General features: G+C 41.2%; 1 protein-coding gene across 4 annotated transcripts; it reads right to left on the reverse strand.

Moving 5' to 3' along the window:
* Positions 1-272: 272 nt before the first annotated feature.
* Positions 273-23,541, reverse strand: NPL (N-acetylneuraminate pyruvate lyase). Of its 4 annotated transcripts, none has more exons than XM_042465241.1 (12): positions 23,393-23,540; positions 21,015-21,096; positions 17,853-17,926; positions 13,613-13,700; positions 11,795-11,852; positions 9,780-9,855; positions 9,152-9,244; positions 7,635-7,783; positions 5,890-5,936; positions 4,476-4,560; positions 3,205-3,244; positions 273-1,142 (listed from the first exon to the last, which is right to left on the reverse strand). In XM_042465241.1, the coding sequence occupies exons 2-12, from the start codon at positions 21,077-21,079 to the stop codon at positions 985-987; spliced, it is 933 nt and encodes a 310-aa protein (XP_042321175.1). In that variant the 5' UTR covers positions 21,080-21,096; positions 23,393-23,540; the 3' UTR covers positions 273-984. The 4 variants fall into 4 exon arrangements, with proteins under 4 accessions (XP_042321175.1, XP_042321176.1, XP_042321178.1 ...); XM_042465242.1 differs by having other exon boundaries at positions 21,015-21,099; positions 23,393-23,514; XM_042465244.1 differs by lacking the exons at positions 273-1,142; positions 3,205-3,244 and having other exon boundaries at positions 4,477-4,560; positions 5,890-5,939.
* Between the last annotated feature and the right edge of the window lie 264 nt (positions 23,542-23,805).

Raw genomic sequence — 23,805 nt, forward strand, 5'->3', positions numbered from 1 at the left:
AGGGTCAACATGGCTTCTAAAGTCTTTACCCACCTGGTGTCTTCTCTAATGGGTGATGGTGCTTGGTGGGTTTGTTGTGCACAGGTTTCTCCAGCTGGAGAACTGAGTGTGTCCATATCTATGAGGTCAGACCATGGACACACCTCTTAATGTCATCTAGCTCATGCTTGATGCAGAGAAAACCAACCCCCCTACCACATTTAGTTTCCCCTGTTGCAGCCTTGTGCATATGGAAGGCAGCAGGTGTAGAAAAAACTACTATACATTGTCCATAGTAAAAAATTGTATTAAAATCTTATCTTTGTTTTTCAAAGGCTCAAAATCTAAGTTATCAGTAAACTATATTTCCTTTAGTAAAGATTTACGGTACTTTTGAATAAACATACACAGCAAGAAGAGTTGAAGTGAAGTTTCAGGTTTAGGATTCCCTCTGAAACAGTCCGCTTAGAACCAAATTGATTCTGGAGTGTGCCATGATCTTTTTCCAGTCTTCACCCCTTCAAATAAACAGTTATCCAAGAAAATGTTGTCAATCACAGAGAACATCACTGATTGGTCAAGGCTGATGTTGGATGTTTCACTGGTCAGGAAGGTTTAAAAACATTTTGCAGGTTTCAAGAATTTGTATAATCAAAACAATTCTTGAACCTCTGAGTTCTATAATTATGAAACAATAATAAGATCTACCAATTTATATTGGTAGTTTATATTGGTCTTCATCTTGTCTTGTATGGAAGGACTCAAAAATTTCATTTCTTTTCTTCATTTGCTCCAAACAGTTTTCTTCAATTTTCAACACCAAGTTGGTTTCTTTTGATTTCAACATAGAAATGATTAGCAAATATTGTTCTACAATCCGTGATAAGATAGCCAGTCCAGACTTATTAGCCAGCAATCTCATGGATGGCACAATGTCCATCTCATTTCAAGCACTCAGTTCTAGGAGACAACGGTCATACAGGACCATGCTGCACATGTCGCTGCTTAAAGTAAAGTGTAGGGACAGTTCTTTAGGCTTTCTAGTTTGGCTTTTACTTTGAGAACAAACTCCTCTGAGGCACTTGAGAGTGGCAGTCGGGGCGGGCCCATTGGTATCCCTGAAACCAAACTCATCACTGCTTTGATCTGTGGAACCCCAAATCCTATAAAAGTAAAAAGCACAAATACACTTCTTAAAGACAACACCTCCTCTTACATCATTTTCACAGTCAGTTATGCAAAACGACTGTATACTCACACACACACACACACACACATGATTTACCATCACGAAACTGCAAGCTCACAATAATTTTTATATTGCAGGGGTGAGGAAAATGTGTTCAAGTGTTGGTGGACTACAACTTCCAACAATCCTAACACAGCACAGCTAATGAAAGAAAGTGAGAACTGCAATCCAACAACAGCTGTTGGGTCACACATCCCACATCCCTAAATTTTTTCAAATGTGAAGATTTTCACGTTCATTTTCCTGTTTAAATCTCTATTATAGACCCATAAAAAGAGGTGGGAATGGTTTAGACTACTGATTTAGTTCATAGCAGTGCACAGATTCAGTCTATGGACTAATCAATTCATATTTGTGATGCCATAGTACAGGTATGCCTCAGTTAACAAAGGGGACATGACCTCTTTAACAGAGAATTTGATACCAGATGCAGAAATAACATAGAGAAAATAGGGATAGGTTGTTACACCACCACCACAAAAAGAGAGCATTCAATATGTTTCAGCAAAGCTTTCCTTCAAAACTAAGGCCCCATACAGACAGGCCAAAATAAAGCTGCTTTGGGTCACTTTGGAGGTACGCTGTTTAAATGATGCATGCATCCTAAGAGGCCAGAAGCTGTGCCAAAGCCATGCCCCAGTCCTAAGGATTGGAGCACAGGTTTGGCGCAGCTTTTGGCCTCTTAAGATGCCTGTATCATTTAAAAAGCATATCTCCAAAGTCATCCAAAGCAGCTTTATTTTGGCCTGTCTGTATGGGACCTAACATTATGTACAGTATATGGGAAATGAAACACCAGGTCAGGGAAGCCTTGCATAAGTAAAGCAAAACATTTTGGACCTTCTAGAGACCACTTCAAGGCTTCTTCCAAAAAGTATCCATGTGTGTGTGTGTGTGTGTGTGTGTGTGTGTCTAAAATTTATGATTTCTTAACATCCTGGGATTAGCTGGTGGTGCAGACCTATCTACTTTCCCCTTGTGCTGTTTACTCATGCTCAGTGAGGGATTCTGGAAGCACCTGTTGATTACTTTGCTTTTCATAGGCAGGTACACAAAGCTATAGTAGGAACAACTCGGGCAGAATCATATTCTTCCCCAACTCAAGCTTTATTGTATTGCTTACTGCAGAACACATAGCTGCAACCTGTTTTTCTCCAGCCTTTCTTTATCATCCTCCACATGCTGATGCTGCTAAAAAAAACCTTCCAGCTAGCCAGAGGACAAACAAGTAAGGGGACTTTGGTGGACATAAAAAGACTTTGTAAAGAGGAGCTTTTTTAAAAACAAAACAAAACAGAGACTTTGTTAACTGACGTATGCCTGTACTCCCAAAATTCAGAGGATGCTCATATCACACATGCTCATTGAGGAGGAATCAATATTGTTAAAATTTCAACCAATTCCACATTGATTTTTTTCATTAAAACATTGTTAATTTGCAGTTTACCTAAATTATATTTAAGTGAGCAAGCTATTACAAACAGTTACAGGACTCTGTGTGTGTGTGTGTATATATATATATATATATGAGATCCAATTTTAAATTGTATCCATATATATGGGAACGCAAAACATTCTAATAGCTCAAATGGATTGTACTCATTGTTTTCTTGTTAACAAGATGGTAGCTAAATTACACCTATGTAAATCAATTTTTAATTTGTAATGTTATTGATGTTATTGCTACAATAATCTCTCAATAAAAAATTAATTAGTATAAAAATGCATTTCAAAATGGAAGTCAGAGTCTGAATGAAAAGAAATCGGACTAGATTTCTTGAAATAACAGGATCAAGCTCCACAACAATGGGACAAAATATGTATCTGAGGAAAGTTTTACAAAAGAAAAAAGAGTTAGATGGTTGAATGGAGTCTTTCATAACATATGAGGGTGATTGAAACTGAAACTTGCACAGAATTCAGAATCACTTAATCCAGGAGGGGCAGAGAAACATTCAGTCTACTGTTGTACCTACCTTGTGCAATAACAAAGTAGAGGAAATCTTGAACACAGAACTAGGAAAGACAACATAAAATTATTAGTTAGTTTTTTAATATGACTTCTTTTGTTTAGGCTGTTGTAATACAGGGATTCTGATCCTAACAAGAGGGAAGATTTGAGATGGGAAGGGGTGCACGCATGCGCCACATTGCTCAGCCTTGTGAGAGTTACTTGGCTATATCTTGCCCTTAAGGGCCAGCATGGTGTAGTTGTTTAAGCACTGGACTATGACTCTGGAAACCACAGTTTGATTCCCACTCTGCCATGGAAACCCATTAGGTGACTGAGTAAGAAACCCTTTCTCAGTCTTGGAGGAAGGCAAAGGCAAGCCTGAACAAATCCTGCCAAGAACACTCCATGACAGGTTCACTGTAGGGTTGCCATAAGTAAAAAATGACTTGAAGGCACATAGCAGTCTTCTGCTTATATGTTTTTAGACATCTACATGAAGGTACTGAAATCACAGGGGGATTTGGAGAATGAAGTGTTATCACAATGCAGTTGAGGTTCAGCTCTCTCATCCTTTATGCCAAATTCATTGTAAATCTGTGTTTGGAGTCAGTAATGGATTAGATCCAGGCAAAAGCTGTACAGGAAGGTGGCATTCAGCCAGTTCTGGATGGTATCACACTCTGCCTAACAGATCAGGTTCACTCTGTGTGTGTGTGTGTGTGTGTGTGTGTGGTGGGGGAGGCTTATAACTCCAGTTGTGTCACAGAGTTCCTTTTAGCAGCTGCCACCATTCTTGGGCAGAGACAGCCTGGTTGTGGTTATCCAGATTTTAGTGATCTCCAGTTAGAAGACTGTGATATACTGCACATAGCATTGCTTTGGACCAAACTGCAATTACTTCAGGACACAGCTGCTAACTGGAACCAGGCACTGGAAGTTTATCTTGCCATTTCTTAAGTGTAGCTCATTGAGCTTTCAAGACCATTTTGAAGTCGTTTTAGTTTCAGATACAGTATCTTGGGGCCTGGAGGTCTGTGAACTCCATAATCACCCTGTCACTGTGCTAAGGCCTCAGTACAGGAGCCGGGGGAGAGCAGCCTGTAGCCCTTCAGATGTAGCAGGAATAAATAAATTCCATATAATGTTATTATTCACTGTAGTTTCAAAGTTCTTTTACAGAAATACTTGTAACTTACAGGGGATGCTATAAGCACTATATACAAAAAGGAGTGGGAAAATGTGTCCAGGCATCTTATGCTACACTGAGATCAGCATGAGTCAGAAACATTGTACCTGATATTTTTGTGCAGAATTAAGATCTCCACTGGCAAAAGCTTCCAGCAGTAAGTTGTTTGTCTTGCCAAAGTAGTTATATGTACTAAAAGACAACAAACCAACAAACAGAATTTAGCATTAAATAAATATCAGTACCATCATTAAAATTAGATTACAGCAAGCAGAGTACATCGTTCAAATCCTATCCTTCCAGTGTAGAAATTTCACACGCAGATACACAGAGGATACCCTAATGTTGTTACTCTACTAGATTCCCCCCCCCCACCAGCTCCCACCTACAGGATCTGTAAATTCAGACCAATAATTCTGTATTGGCATTCAGTTCTTAAGGAAGATTACAGGGACGCAATACTGTATCTGCCATTACTTGGATTGGCCCTAGGAAGTCCACACAGTTCTTATGTTTGTCAGAAAACACCTGTCTTGAAGGTCTGGTGCACTCACAAAATGTCTCTCTCTGCCTTTCCACACAAAGTTATTCATCCTAGTTGAAATTTATAATTATTGGTCTCCCTACCAACCCCAAACCAATTAGTGTTTCATCCTCACTAGCTGCAGGGAAAGAGGAGAAAGAAATACTTTCAACCCCATGTTTTAAAATATCCCCCCCCCAAAAAAAATCAGAAAAAGGGCCTCAAACCCCCTTGAAAATGATGAGGAGTAATGAAACATTTTGGACTATCAGAGCTACCAAAATGACAATGGTAGCAGTGTGGTGGAGACCCAACCACAAAGAGCAATAAACCAAGGGCACTGTTTTGGTGACAGGGAATAAGCTCCAGTCACCCAAAATATAACTTTCTGATGCTGTTGGGTACACTGCTGCAGGCTGCCAGAAAGAGCCCAAAAAGGCCCTCAAGTATGCTCACCCTTAACAACAGGCAGTATCTCCAGGTGATTCAAGAAACAACTTAATTTAAGACTAACTTATATACAAGACTCAAGCATGACCAATATATGTGTGTGATCCCCTCATTACAGAGCAATTACAATGTCCAGTCTATATTTGGTACCACCGAATGAGTTTAAAGAAGAAGAAAAACACACCACAAACTGTTATCAGAAGATGGGAAAGGAGCTTGAACATGCATACTTAAACCTGCCTTTATTCACAATAGTATTTACTCCAATTGCAGAGAACAGAAGGAAGGTGATGCAAAAAGTAGAACTACAGGCAACTGTAAAAACAGGTTGGGATTTGAAGAAAAAATTGGACAGATGCTAAACAAAGAAAGCCTGTATATTTCTCAAATTTAATTTCTCATAATTGACACTGAACTGCACAAATGAAAGGAGTGTGAGGCCAAATGCAGCAGCAGAAATACACGGGACAGAAATTCTCTTTACTATGGGAGATTTGGCACTACTGGAGTCACTCTGATCTATGTGAAAAAGATAGAAAGTAACTGACCTTCCAACTGCCCCTGTTGCTCCCATCACCAGCGCACTCAGGAGTTGCTACTTAGGGAAAAACAAGAAGGCTAGGTTTGATTTCCTTGTAGTTTGAATCCTATTAAGATATTCCAGTACAATCACTTGCAGAATATTTCCATTAGTTCACTTGATGTCATTATCAAGGCATACAGAAGACAGGAGAGGGGGAAATGATACTTTAGGGTTACTACTTCCAGAATATCTCAGCCAGTGGCCATGATGGTGCAGAGATTCTGGGAGCTCAAGTCCAAAAAGGTAATATTGCCTGCCTCCATAGGGAATCTTTGGAGATACAAAACCTTGTATACAGATGACTAGGAAATTGCCTCGGTCATTTCCCCTCCTATTTTCACTCCATTCACAACAGCTGTATGCATCTATCTCACCTCTTTCTTTGGGTTCTTCTTAACCCAACACTGCCTGAGGCTCCCCAGGACTAGCAGAGAAATGTCCTGTGTTGCTCTAATTACCAGATTGCAATTTTCACCTCCATTGATGGTAAGCTCCTCAAGTGGAACATGCCTCTAAATTTAGAACATACCTACTTCTTACTTGGTTGGGAAATGAAGTGGTAAGATCCAGTTAGCAAGGGATGTCCTTAGCGACTAACAGGAAGCCATCTTGTGGTTCCATTACAACAGTCCAGGCAGTTGGATTGTCTTTTAGACTAGGCCAGTGGGTTGGTTGACATGGAGGTCCTTCATCCCAAGACCCATGTACTTCTTCTGTTGAAAGAGTAGCATGGGGATCTTTGTTTCTCTTTGCAACAGAAGGCAATCATCATGTTATCTCCAAACAGCAATCTGAGATAACAAGGAGCGTCCTTGACGTTACTCTCCTCAATGGGGGGTGCAAGCGGAATGGGGATAAATAAATAAAAAATAAATAAAGTTTTTATTTATATCCCGCACCTTCCCACGATCAGGGCGGCTAACAGGAATCCCTGTTATCCCTGATCAGCCCTAATCTGCTCTATCTCTGATTAGAGGTAGTAAAAAGAATTTCCCCTGCCCCATTCATCTTCACAATGTAGAATATGTGCAAGGTGGGTAGAGAATTATACTGCTATATCTATGATTGAAAATAACAGTAAAAATTCCTTGTTCCCTTCCATTCCCAACTGGGAAGGCAAGCAAAGCAGGTTAGAATTCCCCGGGAGGCAAGACTTCAGGAAGGGGACGAGACATTCCCAGATCCTTTACAGGACAGGTTGAAAATACTCATGTGTTATATTGGGGCTGTAATCCTCTTGGTAATTTACACTGGGGTCACTGCAGCTTATGCTAGTATAAATACTTTTTCAGGCATTCTGCAAAGAGGTATGCTGGGTGCTGGGATGAGAAAGCAGAAATGCATCTGGTGTTGGCCGGCTGCCATTGCTCAGTCAGAGAAATGGGGGCAGACTTCCCAGAGCAAAAGAGACCAATGGCTGCTTTTTCTCCCATGGCTGCTCAGTGGCAGCTGGATTATACCATGTTACAGCTCTGCCCAATGGTCAGTGATTGATCATCAGGAGATAGGGTAAAGGTGGCTTGGTATTGTCTGGCTGCCATTGCATAGTGAAAAAGAAGGAGCGGCTATAATCTTCCAGGTGTCTAGTGTGATTAGGCTGGTAGAACTTTATGTTCCTCTAAGCAGTGAATATGATCTTAGTCTTAGCCTACAGTAATTGCGGTATATCTCCTTGCATTTGCTGCATATTACTCTTATAGAAAGGCTTACCTCATCCACACCATAGAGAAGTGAAAATTGGCCTTTATCATTTTTCTTTGCACACTGTCCAAAATCCAAGAGGTCTGTGTCACTGAACTTCACCCCCTTAAAGCTGGGGATATGCTCTATCATCCCATCTAGCAGCTCGTTGACGCAAACTGCATTGAAAGGGCCACAATGACAACATTTGAATAATCCAGATTTCCTCAGGAAAGTACACATACCATTGCTCGCAAACATTATGGCATAGAAGTCGCAAATCTATTCTGCAAAACCTGGCAAGATACCCCAGAAAGTCCATTTCCCATGGTTATGGGAGGCAATGAATTCCATGAAAACAACACATTATAAGAAATAGACTTTAAAATATACAGTATTGTCAATTTAAATTAGAATATTTTTCCCCTCTTGCTTCAGATCAAGATTTCTGGGAATTATAGTCCCTGAACAGGACAAAGGAAGCCAATTTGTATTCTCAACATCCCCAGGCTACAATTTCTAAGATTATTTGGTGGAATTATGAAGTTACAACTAATTCAAAATTGGTATATAAGTTGTAGACAGACCAGGAAAATAAAGTCACAGTAATTCTGGCAAAGGTAAAAGTATGAAAAACAGAAGTGTATTAGTTATTTACCAATATTATTTCCACATTAATTCCATATATGAAACTAGTCACTACTGTCTCCCCCAGACACAGCTCTGCTGGAATAATTATTTATTAATATTTTAGAAGTCTCTGCCTCATAAGTTTTGAGTCTGGCCTGACCACCCCTTATGTAAGTCCTATGTAAGTTTACTCAGAAGTCAGCCTTGCAGAATTAAACTGGGCTTACTTAGAAGTAAGTATGCCCACAACTGTAGACTTCAAACAAGACTGCCTAGTCATAGGCTGAAGGTAGGCAATAGTGTTAATAGGCTGGGTCTGGGGGTGACAGTAGCCAGATCTCTTGGGAACCTCATATATGTCAACTTCACCATTGTGAGAGCCAAAGTAGAGATAAAGTAGGTGCTCAGAACACATGACTCCTCACAAGCCACTCACTGCAAAGGAACTACTTGAATGCTACCAGGTTTCAGTGTAAATGAAATGGTGACTAAAGAGTTGACTTGGCAGAGAACAAGACAATGAAAAGCAAAGGGAGACAGGAACTACAGAGCTATTCCATTGTCTCTGCTGAAAGACAATCCATTTTTGACCATTCCTTAACTGGCACCTAGCAGCAGTCATTTCAGTCGACTATCTGAATTGCAGTCCAGTTGCTTACTGTAAGAGCTGTAACTTGAACTTATTTTTTTCCTCTTCCCTCATCATCCTATTCCTTGTGTTTCTTATCTTAAAGTTAGACTCTAAGCCCAAAGGCAGGCACTCTCATGCTATTTATCTCTGTAAGTTGCTCAGCTGGCTTTGATGGCTAGAAATACCTCATACAAATGAATATAAATGTAACAAACAAGTAAAAGCAGAACAGTCTGGTTTTGGCATTTCTCTAAGATTAACTAGGATGGTCTGGATGAGAACTTACTTTTTATATCAGTTAGGCGAGGGATGTGGTAATAATAGAATGGGATACCAGGAGCTTGAGATGCAACTTCCCGCAAGAAGGCGACTAGTCCATCTGAAAGAGAGAAGGCAAGGAAATCAACTGGTTTCAGGAGGTCACCAAGTATAAATAGATGATTGGAGGTGGGGAAATTCATCATGCTCATCTTGCAGAATTTAAGAAGCTATGGGAGGCATATCTTCTGCTCTAGAATTCTTGTTTAATCACTCCACTGGTATCCAAACTTTCACAAGGCATTGCCTATTCACTCCCAAGGAAAATGCATAAACTGTAATAGCTAGAAATATAATTTTTTTATTAAATCAAAGCAGAGATTTTCAGAAAATAGAATTTGCACCTAATATGATGTTCTTCAGCTTGTCTACACTGTCATGGAATAAGCAGAACCCTACCTCTGAGATCTGAAGAGGGTAATTGAGGAGGTGATGACAAAATATGATTTTTGCATCAATTATCAGAAACTGTCCATGCACCATGAGGTTTTATGGTCATGTGCAGATACAATCTGGCATGTTAGTCCTGAAAGCCTACCTATCCTATGGCTGAAAAGGGGAAAAAATAATTAAGTAGGACTAAGTGAAGTACTAACCTTTATTCACTGATTTGAAGAAGGAAGGGGCAATGACTGCTATGCCGTCCACTCCTATATCTGCCGCATGCCTGGCCTGAAATTAGTGGAATGGAAAGAAATCAAAACATACAGTATATTTATGGCGGTAAAGGCCTCTGTCATGATAGTGCTCCACAAAAGGAATCAAGTGACTTATACTAGACCAGATACTGATGACACAAATGTGTAAACTTTTGAATATCACAGAACACTTGTACAGTCCTAAATAAACATGTTTAAATATTAACTGTTCATCCATTTCTTTTATTCTTATGTCCCAAAGCACTGCCCACCTGTTTTTTTTTGTTGTATTCTGCTGTTTCACAAATACAGTCTGAGCAAACAATACACATTTCCATTACTAAAACTGTTTTCACAGGGCTGTTGGCAGGTTTTCCTACAGTTCAAGTATGTGGGGAGACCGAAAGAATATTACCAGGGAAAATCACAGCCTCTGGATCATGCTATTGCAGAACTTGTATATATCAGTGGCATCCTGAGGAGTGCGGCTGCTAGGGAGTGGGATCAAAAGGCTATGCTCATCCCTTTCCTTTTGCCACTGTGGTGGCAGCCTTCCCATGAGGACACTGCCACTGCCTCCATGGGGAATCAGGACTGGGCACGCTCTGCCTTGTTGCTTGTCATGGTGGTGTCATCCTCTTCATGTGGAGACCACCGCCCCGGTAGCAAAGGAAAAGGGGTGAGCACACTCATCCCTCCCCCCCAGTGGGAGGACAGCCATATCAGGGGACACCCCTCTTATGGAGTGTCACCTGGTGCAGGCCACACCACCACACCTCTCCTAGTGACTCCACTGGCATATATTACTTTTGGTGGTTATAACTCCCAGAATCTGGGGAAATCTGGGATTTGCAGTGCAAAAGAAATATTTCCAAACTCTGTGGCTTGAGGATCTTTCCATGTGGCTCCCATGCATGTATTTTGAATTATGTGAACTGATCCAGGGGAGAGCCAGTTGGCAGGCAAACAGTTCTGTGGTAGAAGGACTTAGATTTTTCAGTCAATTCCCTTTTCATTCTTAACATTAGGGCCTCTTCTTACATCAGCCTCTCCTGTATTTAAGTCTGAGCAGTGCTGCTCCCTCTGCATCCCTGCCCTTGTGCTCCCACCCCCATTCTGCTTGAACCAGTGAGAAGGCAAGCCCATGATCCTCAATCTTCCCGCCAGCCTAGATAAAAAGGAGGAGGGGGGATAGAGGACAGGACATGGCAGGTAGTGGCAGGGGAAGAATAGGAAGAAGATAAGGGAGGAGAAAGGAGAACAAGAGGAGGATGGGGCATGGCAAGTGCAGCGGGGATGAAGGAGGAGGAGGAAGGAAGAGGAAGAGTAGGAGGGAAACGGTGGCGGGAATAGAGGAGGGTTTTAGCAATGCTGGAGACAACTAACAATTTTAGGAAGATCTGAAGGGATTTGAGGATACACACACACACACACACAGAGAGAGTATGAGTGTTTTTGACTCAGGGTGACCAGACTTGGTCCTTGCTTTCCTGGACCTATTCTCTCTTTCAGACTTCTGTCCAGGAAGAATTTCAAAACGTCTTCCATTTTGAGCAGGGCTGAGAAGCATGGATTGGCTTTATATCTATGTGGGTGTTTTTAGCTCAGGGTGACCAAACTTGGTCCTCCTCCTTTTCAGGAGGAATTCCAAAAGGTCCTCCATTTTGAGCAGAGCTGAGAAGGATGGATTTAATATTTATATGAGTGGCTTTTGTTTGTTTATGTGTTTTGAGTTTTTATTTATTCAGGTCCTTCATTTTTTCCTTGAGTGTTTTTTCCCCTGGAAGTCTCGCACTCTTGAAGTCCTGTCTCTGGAAGTCCGTCACCTCAACCCACCCCTGCCCCAGCACCGAGTGACACCTGGTGTGGGAACGCCACTGAGTTTGAGCATTCGATCTCTAAAAGGTTTGCCATCATTGCCCTATGCAAAAATAAAAGCCACCTCAAGGAAAAAAATTAGCATATAGACTCACCAGTCCCTTTGATTCTGGTAAACTCAATGCTCCAACATGAACTATCACATGATCAAGTCTGCCGAAAAAGGAAAATAATTATGGTTTTGATTGGCAGATAGTGAAACATGTGGCAGGAGTGGTCATAATACTGGCAGCATTACTGACACATTTCAAAGTGCTTGTTTTATAGCATGTAGCCTCCTGTTTGTCAGGGTCAGGTATGCCACTAGACCGAAACTCATGTAATTGAGCCGGAGCAGGATGGATCTATTACACTCTTATGCAGCTGTGTTTGTGAATGCATGAACTTAATAGAAAAGTTGTTTGAGGGCAATTGAGAATGAATGAAGCACTGCAGCACTGGTACTTAACTCCCTCCTCACCAACCTTTTTTTCACTACAAATCACCCTTTCAGCAGTTTCCAGCCCCACAGAATTGCCATCTGTAACATGCATTTCATGGAGACTTGGCGCAAAGAAAGACTTGTGGTGCTCTAGCACCTCCCCTAGTTGCTTTCAAGTCACCCCTCCCAATTTAGTTGAAAGGGGATGGAATTTAACATGCAGTTAGATCAGCCTTCCATAATCTGGTGTTCTCCAGATGTGTTGGACTACAACTCCCATCATTCCCAGTTAGCATCATTAATGCTGAAATGTAGGAAATAAACCTATGGAATGCTGTGGCAGTGACCCATGGCTAGCAGCAATTAATATTTTGGACTACATTCATTGATAAAAAGTATCAGGTAAATATACATTTAGGTAAAAAAATAAATCAAAAAGAGGAAGATTAATCATAAAATGGAAAACGTAACAAAGGAAACAGTTTTTTAACCCAGATTTCAAACATTTGTAGGTCAAATGGAAGTGCATATCACATCTTCCTTTCTGATTTTTGCAAGGTGCCACAGCCTCTTCTTTGAAACATCACGTGAATCAATAAAAAAAATATCAAGATAGCATCTGTTTCAGAAGTTTTGTGTCCTGAAAGACACCAAATATTGGGATATATAATTATGTGGTGTAATCACAGGCTCCTTAGCTTTATGAGCAGAGCAGACTCTTGAGCTTTACTTCTCACACCAGAGTCTTCCTTTAGTCTCTGGGCCAAAGTGATGGCAGATGAAGAGTCTGTCCTGCAAGGTCAACATTCTCCCCTGTCCCACGTGCTCTCCCTCTTTTCCTCCCATTTTTCAGCCTACAGGAAATAATTTTAGGAAAAAAAGATAGAATGTGTTTAAATAAGTAATCACTTCCTGTTTTCCTTCTTCTGTGAACAATGGGAACGAACCGAGAATCAGTTAATGACTAAGCTAGACATTAACAGTGGTTCCAGGAAAGATTCTGTCACAAATTTCCGCTTCTCTCTCCTTTACAGAATTTTAAGGGGACTTCAGACAACACCATCCTCTCTCTACTCATAGCTAGGAACCCAAGTGCAAAATAGGTCGGGGTCCCAAAAGAAGAGAGGACAGCAATCATAGTTTCTCATTGCCAATTACATCTTCAGAAATTCCCTCTTTTGCACAAAGAGCCTTGTTCTTCTTTGAATGTGACCAGCTTACTAATAATCCTCCCTTTTCTACCACTGCACTTCTCTTTTCTCTCACCATGGAAAATCTGTTATGGAGAAAAAGAAGGTATAGTTGCACAACATCTTGTGTAAGAAACCCTCTATCTGGAAATATTCTGACTTATACGCAACACTTGAAGGTGAAGAGGGAAGGCAGGTGGGAACTGAGAATACAGACTGCACAATGTGTCTTTGCTTAGACAGGCCATTTTTGAATTACATGTTTTGCAAAATACAGCAATTATTCTCCTAGAGTTACTCACTTATCTTTGCCCTGGGCCACCCATTCCTCCGCCAGCTGTTTCCTCTCCTGAATGCTCAGCGACAGGCCTTCCCCTGTGGTTCCATTCACTGTTACCAAAGTTTTTTAAAAAGTATTTAACATGCACTGGAAGGACAGAATAATTTTTTTCAGTTTAGATGAAAAACTTCTTCACATCTTATTGCCTGCCAAGATACACATCATAGAACACAGCAAATCTAATTTTAATTTTTGGAAGAAGCATCAGAGAGACCCATTTGGCTAATTCCTTTGACTTTTTCAGGTGGCCAATTAAGACACTTTTAATCCAAGTCTTTCCATTATCTGGAAGTTTGGTAATATTAACTACTAAGACCTGGGGTGTAATCATTTTTTGTCAAGTGACTTTGTAATTTGGATGTCTTTGTTCTATTTTTATTATTCATTCTTGTGTCTGGTAGACTACGTAGGATAGAAAAATGATGATATTCCCTGGAAAATGATTAACCATCCATTATGAAGCCAAGCCCTCCCTCCAGTCCATCTGCCTTGGTCCAGGCCTTGGAGGTAGAGAGGAACTGCTGGACCTAGAATCATAGAATCATAGAATCATAGAATCATAGAGTTGGAAGAGACCACAGGGGCCATCCAGTCCAACCCCCTGCTATGCAGGAAATCACAATCAAAGCATCCCCGACAGATGGCCATCCAGCCTCTGCTTGAAGACCTCCAAGGAAGGAGACTCCACTACACTCCGAGGGAGTTTGTTCCACTGTCGAACAGCCCTTACTGTCAGGAAGTTCCTCCTAATATTGAGGTGGAATCTCTTTTCCTGCAGTTTGCATCCATTGCTTCGGGTCCTAGTCTCTGGAGCAGCAGAAAACAAGCTTGCTCCCTCCTCAATATGACATCCCTTCAAATATTTGAACAGGGCTATCATATCACCTCTTAACCTTCTTTTCTCCAGGCTAAACATCCCCAGCTCCCTAAGTCGTTCCTCATAGGGCATGGTTTCTAGACCTTTTACCATTTTAGTCGCCCTCCTTTGGACACGCTCCAGTTTCTCAATGTCCTTCTTACCCTTTCCCTCCACCACTCTCTTCTCCTTCTGTGTCATGTCTTTTTAGATTGTAAGCCCGAGGGCAGGGAACCGTCTAACTAAAAAGATTGCATGTACAGCGCTGTTTAAATTTACAGCGCTTCATAAATAAAGGTTAATAATAATAATAATGATATGAATCAACAAAGCATTGCTGGCTTTACCAACAATTGAAGAATGTAATGTCATTAAAAATGATAATTTCTTAATATGTTGCTGAAAGACTTTAAGGGGAATTGAGCTCTTCTCCTAAGCTGCTATCTGTCCGGATTTCTTAAGGCTGGGAACACTTTCCGCATGGCATGTGTGTATGTCATGGAATCCTTGCATATTTCACCAAGTCCAAGGGCATGGACCTAAGTGCACATTCAGTTTGTGCCTGACCTTTTGTCTGACCGCACTGTTGGGCCACTTGATCCAAGAAGAGTTGATCTAAGTTAGCTCACAGTACTTTGCAATATCTGCAAGATGAAAGATAGTGATGGACAAGTTATTTCCAGGAATGCTTGTCTGCTATTATTGGATTTATTAAGGCACCTTCCAAACAACAATTAATAAGCCCATGCTACAGACCTATATGACTTTTATGCCGGTGAAATAGTTGTGGCTTCCTCAAAGTCTTCTGGAATTAGTGGCGGGATACAGACCAGCAAAATGTAGCATGGTGGCAGCGGCAGTAGGGTTAGAGAGCGCTCACCATTCAGGCGCTCCCTAACCCTAGTACATACTAGGGTTAGCCTAGTATGTACTGGTGGCGGCAAAATGGCGGCACCCTATCTACACGGGCGCCGCCATTTTGACACGACGGATGCTTAGCGTCCGCATGTCCCGGCATCATTGTGATGCCACAAGTGCGCCATTGGCGCATTGCAGCGTTACAAATGCGCTGCAAGAAGAACCCGCTTTTTAAGGGTTCTTTCTGTTCCGTGATGGAGCCGCATGGTTTGTCCGCTGCAGCTCCCTCACGGAGCATAGCAAGGTGCCGGCGGTCTGTATCCCACCATAGTCTGGTGAGGGGCTTAAAATCTTCTGCAACCCGATTTCTGTATCCCCTTACAGGAATATGTTTCGGGTTTTACTTGGGTGAGAAATCAAGTATAAAACTAGGATTCAGCTGAAGATCAGCAACAGCTCTGGAGGTCTTGGGCATGATGTTTCCAGCGGGTTCCCCTTTCTCTCTAAGGGGGTCTATCTATGTGTTTCTGTCCTCACTGTTTCAATGATTTCACCCCTCTCTCTGGATTCAGCCTTTACAACCATCCAGAAGAAGAGCCTAAAGCATGTGAACGATATGGCACTGTTTCCTCAGTTTTGTGGACCCTCACAGGTGTCCAACTAGGCAGACCCCTATCACAGATATGTCCAATCATTCAGAGTCTACAGCCACCTTCTTGAACAGCTTTACCAGCTGCCAACTCATTCCCTAGCTCAGAGTCAAAAAGCTCTTGTCAATTCCTGAAGCAATAAATGACTTGGAACCTGAAGAGATGCCTTCTTCTTCTTCTGAGTCTGTCCATCAGTTAAGGTCACTTTCAGAAGCCCTCCATTAGGTGCCTCCACCATCAGAGATTAGATAGTGGCTACAAAATAGAGGTTTTCTATTTTCATTCATGGTGTAATATCTTTGGAATGTCTTCTTGAGTCACACTTGGCTACTGATACCACCTTTCATGCTTTCTGGCATAATGTAAAGCATGGATTAGATGGGGTTACACTCCCCCTGAAAACTCAGGTTCATAGTTTGGGGGTACTTCTGGATTTAGTATTGAGCCAGGAAGCCCAGGTATCAATGGTGACAAGGAGTGCCTTTGCACAGCTAAAACTTGTGCACCAACTTCACCTGCTGCTGCAGAAGTTAGACCTGGCCATGGTGGTACATGCCTTGGTTACATCCCGTTTTGATTACTGTAATGCGTTCTATGAGGGGCTGCCTTTGAAAAGTGCTCAAAAACTTTAGCTGTTCCAAAGAGCTGCAGCCAGGTTGTTAACTGGAGCTGGCTAAAGGGAGCATATAACTCCCTTGTTGCAATAGCTTAGTTGGTTGTCAGTCCGTTTCCAGGCACAATTCAAAGTGCTGGGTTTGACCTACAAAGCCCTAAACAGCTTGGGTCCAGGCTATTTGAAGAACCATATCTCCCTGTACGAGCCCACCAGTATACTGAGATCATTGAAAGAGGCCCTTCTCTCTGTCCTATTACCCTCTCAGGCGCGTTTGGTGGGAACAAGAGAGAGGGCCTTCTCAGTGGCTGCTCCCAGGCTTTGGAGCTTCCTCCCTAGAGAGGCCAGGATGGGTCCATCACTGCTGTACTTCCGACAGCAGATGATTTTATGAGCCAGGCCTTCGCATGACATGGATGCTGCTTTGTTTTTGTTTTAAAGAGTTTTAAATTTTAATAATGTAATGTTTTTAATTGTTTTTTAAGCTTTGTATTTTTAATGTTTTATACTGTTTTAACTTGTACGGTTTAAGATTTGTTAGCTGCCTTGAGTCCCTGTACTGGGAGGAAGGCAGGATATAAATAAACAGAATAATAATAATAATAATAATAATAATAATAATAATAATGGTTGTCTGGGACTAGAGTGGTTTATAGCACTTTAGAAGGATAAATGATTGCAAAGTTTGAGTACCATTTACTACTCAGTAAATAGTACAACCACTTCATTGTATATGTAATCTACTGAGTATACGATTGACTGTGTTTACAATATTCCTTCAAACCATTAATTATTGCTTAATAAACCACTGAGCTTATTCACTCCCTTTTTAGGCATTCTTCATGGAAAAAAAACAAGAGGGTTTTGTGCAAAGTCAAAACCCTTGATTATCTTTATTGCACCCAAACAACCCAATATTGCAAGCCATCCTTAAAGCAGGGTTGGTGGCTTATAGTTGGTTTCTTTGGGTGCTAGGATCTGAGGTTCAGACATCACATAAAAGTCTTCTTTTCCCAGTGTTAGTTTACCCACTCATGAAAAGGGGGAGGGGGGCGCTAAAATGGGAGTAAGTAGACAGCATGTACCAGCACACTGTTTATTAACATTCCAGTTTATTAAGTCATTGATGTGTTGTGTACCCATTTCTGAGCAAGAAAAGTTTAAAGACTATTTGTACCGAAGCAAATGGAATTCCTTAGAGAACATGTTATAAGCAACATCTTACCAAATACATTTTTAACGCCTTGCTCATTTATCAGGTAGTCAACATACTGGCCAATCACAGAGAAGTTAATTTCCCTGAAAGAAAGGAATGCAAGATATAAGAAAATTGTTCTTGTAAGTAACATCTTACAAATTGAACTTGAGATGCAGAGCTATCTTTCCTTGTTCTACCACCGATACAAAGCACAAAGTAATTTGGGAAAGCTCCAATTGGCTTCTAATAGCCCTCTCAATATATTAATGAAAGTAAAAAGACTTTATAAAAACAAGCCAATACTTATTCAAATTAAGCAATATTTTTTTTTTCTAATTTTGATTTGATCTTTTGAGATTTTGTGGCACTTCAGATCTGATGCAAAGATTTCTTAGAGCTTGGATTAAAAAAAAACCTCTAAAATCCCCCCAGTCCCTATGCTGGTTGTCGGATACTGTACTGGGAGCTATAACATTTCCAAGCTCCTTGAGGAAAGCAGTTCTTCCATACTGGCTCTCCCATTCATTGGTGTTTACAACATTTATAAAAAACTAGACAAGGCAGTAGGAAAAGTAAGCCTTTACTATTGTTTTGTAGGAACAGACAGATCACTTTTTCCCTTAAGAAGGTGAAAGGAGTATGATGATAAGAAGACTTTGCCCATTGTAGTGTTCACATTCATATCACACTACAGTCAGCCCTGCATATTTGCGGTTTTGATTATTCACGGATTTGATTCATATGTTCTCTTTAGAAATCTCTAGGTCCTCCAGTGTGAGTCTATGGTCAACTTCTACCAAAAGTCACACTGGAGGACAGAAAGATTCCTAGAGAGAACACTTCTCTAGGCATCTGTAGGTCCTCTAGTGCAATTCTATGGTCAACGTCTGGCAGATGTTGACCACTGAGTTACCCTGGAGGACCTAGAGATTCCTAGAGAGGTGTTCTCTCAAGTAAAAACAAGTGTATTTTTATTTGCTTTTTTCCAATTTCACGGTGACCATGTGCCCCTAATCCCAGCGAATGTAGAGGGTCCGCTGTACGATCGTTTCTGCTCACCAGTTTTCCTAGGTGTCAGACAAAACAAGAAACAAAAGCAAGACAAAAGAAAAGTCGACCACTACACAAAAAAGTAACACTATCTTCAACAGCCAAACAAATCCTACCAAGCTATCTCTAACACTTCATTGTAGTCCAGCTCTCCATATTTCATATGGCAGGGAAGCTTTCTAACTATAGGCTTATTACTGAGCAATAGGAAAACACTTTCCTAATGGTGTCACCAGGTTTTGTCATCAGCTGAGGAATACAAAACTCCATTTTCTGAGGGCTTATTGGCACTTCATATTGGGCAAAAGCAAACTAAATGAGGAAGCCTTTCTGTTTTTCCATTTCTCATTTAGTGTCAATTGGGAAGACATTCTCACACCCAGCCAACTTCTTTTCCATGTGCATTTCATGTGCGTTTACATATAAAAATGCCCTGGTCCAAATGATTACCTCATATTTTTTTCTGCTCCAAAGTTACCTTGCAGTTCATAGTGAGAACATGGAATTGTCAGTAAGCTTTGTACCACTTGCTGACTGAAGCAATCTAGCAGAAAGATACTTATTTAAAGACATATTTTTGAGAAGCTCAAAAACATTGCTATTTTCTTCCCCAACAGATGCAGGAGCTGCCCCTTTCAGTATTGTGCAAGGCCTCCGGAACAAGAGGCAGACAGTACAGGAATCAGAATGAATGTGCTTTTTGTTAATCAGGAACAGGAACAGTTATCTCTGTGGTGCGTTTCAGCTGCAGAACAACCTTGTTCTTGTGCAATCTACTTTTTTCTTTCGTTGATAGAATCCTCATGGTCCACTGATTGGTTTTAGGTTTAACATGCAAACGATTCTGAGTATACACCCTTAACAGTTAAGGTTTATCTAATCTGTATTCAGTAGCTCTCAACATTTATGCTTGCTTAAGAAAAGATCCTTACAGCAAGGGTGGGAATTATGCAACCCAGATATGTTGTAGACTGAAGCTTCCAGCATTCCTCATCACTAGCTATGCTGGGTAGGTCAGCTGAGCACAGTAACATCTAGGAAACTGCATCATTCCCAACACTGCTTTACAGTCTCAGGCCAAAGTCAACTTTGTCCAATATGCTTTAATATACCATTCACTGAAGGATACAGTCGGCCCTGAATATCCATGGATTCTTTATCTATGGATTTAACCATCCATGATTTGAAAATATTCCAAAAAACATAAATTCCAAAAAGCAAACCTTTCTTTCCCCATTTTATATAAGAGACACAATTTTACTATACCACTGTATTTAATGGGATTTGAGCATCCACAGGTTTTGATATCCACAGGGATCATGGAACTAAACCCCAGTGGATACCAGGGGTCCACTGTAGTTTGAAAGAAATTTGTGATGTGGTTTGCTCTTCACAACCAGGGAAGGGGACTAAAAATCTTGCTGGTATTTGGAGTCAGTGGGCATACAGATCAGTTAAACCGCTCAGTTTCAAAAGCTACATTAGGCCCGGAGTCAACTGGTTCCTGTTTAAGAAACATGAATCCAAAGCCCCTTGAATGGATGACTAATTCTGTGGCTCTTTGGAATCTGGGTTGAATTATTAATGTTATCCATGTGCATGAAAACCTACACAGAGACACTGAGTTCTTCCAATGACTCTCTCTCTCTCTCTCTCTCTCTCTCTCTCTCTCATTTGAACACACTACATATATCTATTATTGGTTTTTTAGATATTATATGTGAAACCTACTGGGTGATATTATATGTGAAACCTACTGGGTGGTCTTGGGCAAGTCACACTCTGTAAACCTTAGAGGTAAACTCTGGCTAATCTTCTCTGAATAAATCTTGCTGAGAAAACCCTATGACAGGGCAGTCCTAAGTCCAGGTCGACCTGAAGGAACATAACAAGTGTGTGGAGGCGTATGTGTGTAGCAGTGTATGTCAAAACCCTGCTCCGAGAAACTTAGAACCATGTTGGTAACATCTAAAAGAACTGGTTAATAATTGCCATTTTGAAAGCCACTTTAACTTTGTTTTAAAGAGATTTGCCTATTGGTGATGAAGGAAATGATAGCCTGACTTTCATTTCAATGTTATTAACTTCTGAGCCCACCAAACACCACTGCCATTGTTTAAGGGCCAAGGTAATATTTACCCATCCTGAGTCATCGGAGTGATGGTGGCTGCCACAAGGCCCTGAAGCTTCTTTTGGGGTGCCATGAAGCAACTGGGGCGACCTGCTTGAGACAAAAAAAATACGTGTTAAATAACTTCAGTTAATAATAAAGCCTTGCAGACAAAGTCCACAACAACCAAAATATCTAAGTCTTTCAAGCAGAATGCTTAGCTGTTACAATCATTCATTGGAACCAATTTTTATTAAGCACTTTCAAGTCATTTCCAATTGATGGAGACCCTAAGAGGAACCTATCACAATGTTTTCTTGGCAAGATTTGTTCCAAGGGAGTTTGCTCTTGCATTCCTCTGAGGCGGACAGAGTATGACTTGCCAAAGGTCACCCAGTGTGTTTCCATGACCAAGTGGGGAACTGAATCCAGTCTACCAGAGTTCTACATCAATGCTCAAACCATTACACCATGTTGGCTCTCGTTGGAATCAATACAAGATACACATAACAAGAACAAGTGTTTCAGTGATAAACAAGACCACTTAGATTCAAAGAGCTTCATTAAACAACTCCATGAACTTATTTCCACAAAAATAGGGCGATGACCACAGGGTTCTGTCCTGGGCCCCATGCTATTCAACACCTTTATCAATGACTTGGACAAAAGAATAGAGGGCATGGTTATCAAATTTTCAGATGACACCAAATTAGGAGGAGTAGCTAAAACCCCAGAAGACAGAAGCAAAATTCAAAATGATTAGAAAGCTGAGTCAAAGCTAACAAAATGAATTTCAACAGGGAGAAATGTAAAGTACTGCACTTAGGGTGAAAAAACGAAATGCATAGATATAGGTTGGGGGACAATAGGCTTAACAAGACCACATGCAAAAGGGATCTAGGAATCCTAATAGGCCACAAGTTGAATATGAATCAACAGTGTGCTTCAGATGAAGTGCAGGAAAGCTTCTCCAGAAGCAAACAAGTTCTCTTAAAGATGCCAAGGAGGCTGCTTTGGCTGCCGCTTTATACTGAAATATGACTAAGGCTGCCTCCGCACCACGGAAATAATCCAGGTTGACACCACTTTAACCGCCGTGGCTCAGTGCTATGGAATTCTAGGAATTGTAGTTTTGAGAGATGTTTAGCCTTCTCCGTCAGAGACCTCTGGTGCCACAACAAACTACAAATCCCAGAATTTCACAGCATAGAGCCATGGCAGTTGAAGTAGTGTCAAACTGGATTATTTCTGCAGTCTGGAAGCAGCCTTGGAAGCATGAGAGCAGAGGTTTGGAAAATGTACGTGGGAATAAATCCCGAAATGCAGACAAATCATGATGGAGAAGGCTCAGTGCCTCACAAAACTACTCAACTATGGTAGAATCCAAAGATATAGCTGTGTGAGTCTGTAGAGTCAGTATGTAGAGAGATCTTGTAGCACCTTTGAGACTCAATGAAAGAAAGGGGTTGGCAGCATGAGCTTTCATAGACTTCAGTCTACTTCCTCAGGTGCAGTTGGATATCATCATCATCATCATCATCATCATCTTGGAGAGCTCTTGGAGCACCTTTGAGACTAAGTGAAAGAACGAACTTGGTGGCATGAGCTTTCCCAGACTTCAGTCTAATTATTCAGATGCTAAGGAAGTAAATTTAAGTCTATGAAAGCTGGTTAATGAAGTTATATGACTTCATGCAAACAGATCAATTAACACATCTATGTACTGAAATTAAGACCTTTAGAGAGTTTTTAAGAGAGAATGGGAAGCCTTGATATGTTTTTTTTTTAAACAGAAAAATAAATGGAAAAATGACAGTATTATCTGAATTAGATTTTCAGTCTATAATTATGCAGATAATATGTTTTCTTTGCTACTTTCTGGAGTAAAAATAACACAAGCAAATATCAGAAGAACTGAAGAGAAAAGGAAGGACTCCATTAAATATGTCTTGCACATATGTTTATATTTGAGAATATTTCCAGTTTAGATCTATGTCCAAACTGTGACCTTTAAGAGTCTTTGGACTTCATCTCCCAGAAGCCTCAGCCATGTTGGCCAATAGCCTGGGATGCTGGGAGCTGGAGTCCAAAATCCCTTAAAGAGCAGTTTGGGGTCCACTGGCTTAGAGATTCCTCAGTGGAGTATGAAGCAGCATATAAACCAGTAGTCCCCAAACTTTAAGAGCCTTTGGACTCCATCTCCCAGAAGCCTCAGCTATGGTGGCCAATAGCCTGGGATTCTGGGAGCTGGAGTCCAAAATCACTCAAAGAGCACAGTTTGGGGAGCACAGTACTAAAACTACTCAGTGAGTCAGGAGTCAGGTTGCTGCTGTACAGTTGCTCTATCACATCCCCTGTGAGGCACCAACCCCAAAGAAACAGGGCACTGTCTCCCTCAGCTACTTACCCACTACCAGAGGGCTCTGCTCAGTCCAACCTCCTTCCCTTGCTCTGCCTTGGGATCATGAATCAGACAGCAAGTGTTGCAAATTTCCCATTGGGTAACCCTTTCCCTTTATGGGGAATTATACCTTCCCATTCAGTCCCACCCCTTTAGCCAAGAGGCTGATGGGAATAGTAGTCCCTTCCATCCCTTTGCCCGTCCGAAGTAGAAGAACGTAAACTACATCCCCCAGCCAGCCAGCCAGGCCATTCCAATCTAGCACACCCAGCAGCCTTAGCCAATCGCTGCTCGCCTCCTCCTGATTGGCCAAAACATTTGCTTGTTTGATCTATAGCCCCTTTTAGACTCACTGCAAGAAAAGGACTGGCAGCATGAGCTTTCCTATACCTAAGTCCACTTCCTCAGATGCATATTGG

Source organism: Sceloporus undulatus, chromosome 4, assembly GCF_019175285.1.
Source record: "Sceloporus undulatus isolate JIND9_A2432 ecotype Alabama chromosome 4, SceUnd_v1.1, whole genome shotgun sequence".
NCBI lineage: Eukaryota > Metazoa > Chordata > Lepidosauria > Squamata > Phrynosomatidae > Sceloporus > Sceloporus undulatus.

What these genes read in the sequence shown, in the direction of transcription:
- NPL (XM_042465241.1), bottom strand. Translation starts at nt 21,079, where the DNA reads ATGGCACCCCAAAAGAAGCTTCAGGGCCTTGTGGCAGCCACCATCACT. An exon ending in ACTCCGATGACTCAGGATGG is followed by an intron (nt 17,927 to 21,014) that starts GTAAATATTACC and finishes CCTTTCTTTCAG; the next exon opens with GGAAATTAACTTCTCTGTGA. An exon ending in ATTCTGCACAAAAATATCAG is followed by an intron (nt 3,245 to 4,475) that starts GTACAATGTTTC and finishes TGTCTTTCCTAG; the next exon opens with TTCTGTGTTCAAGATTTCCT.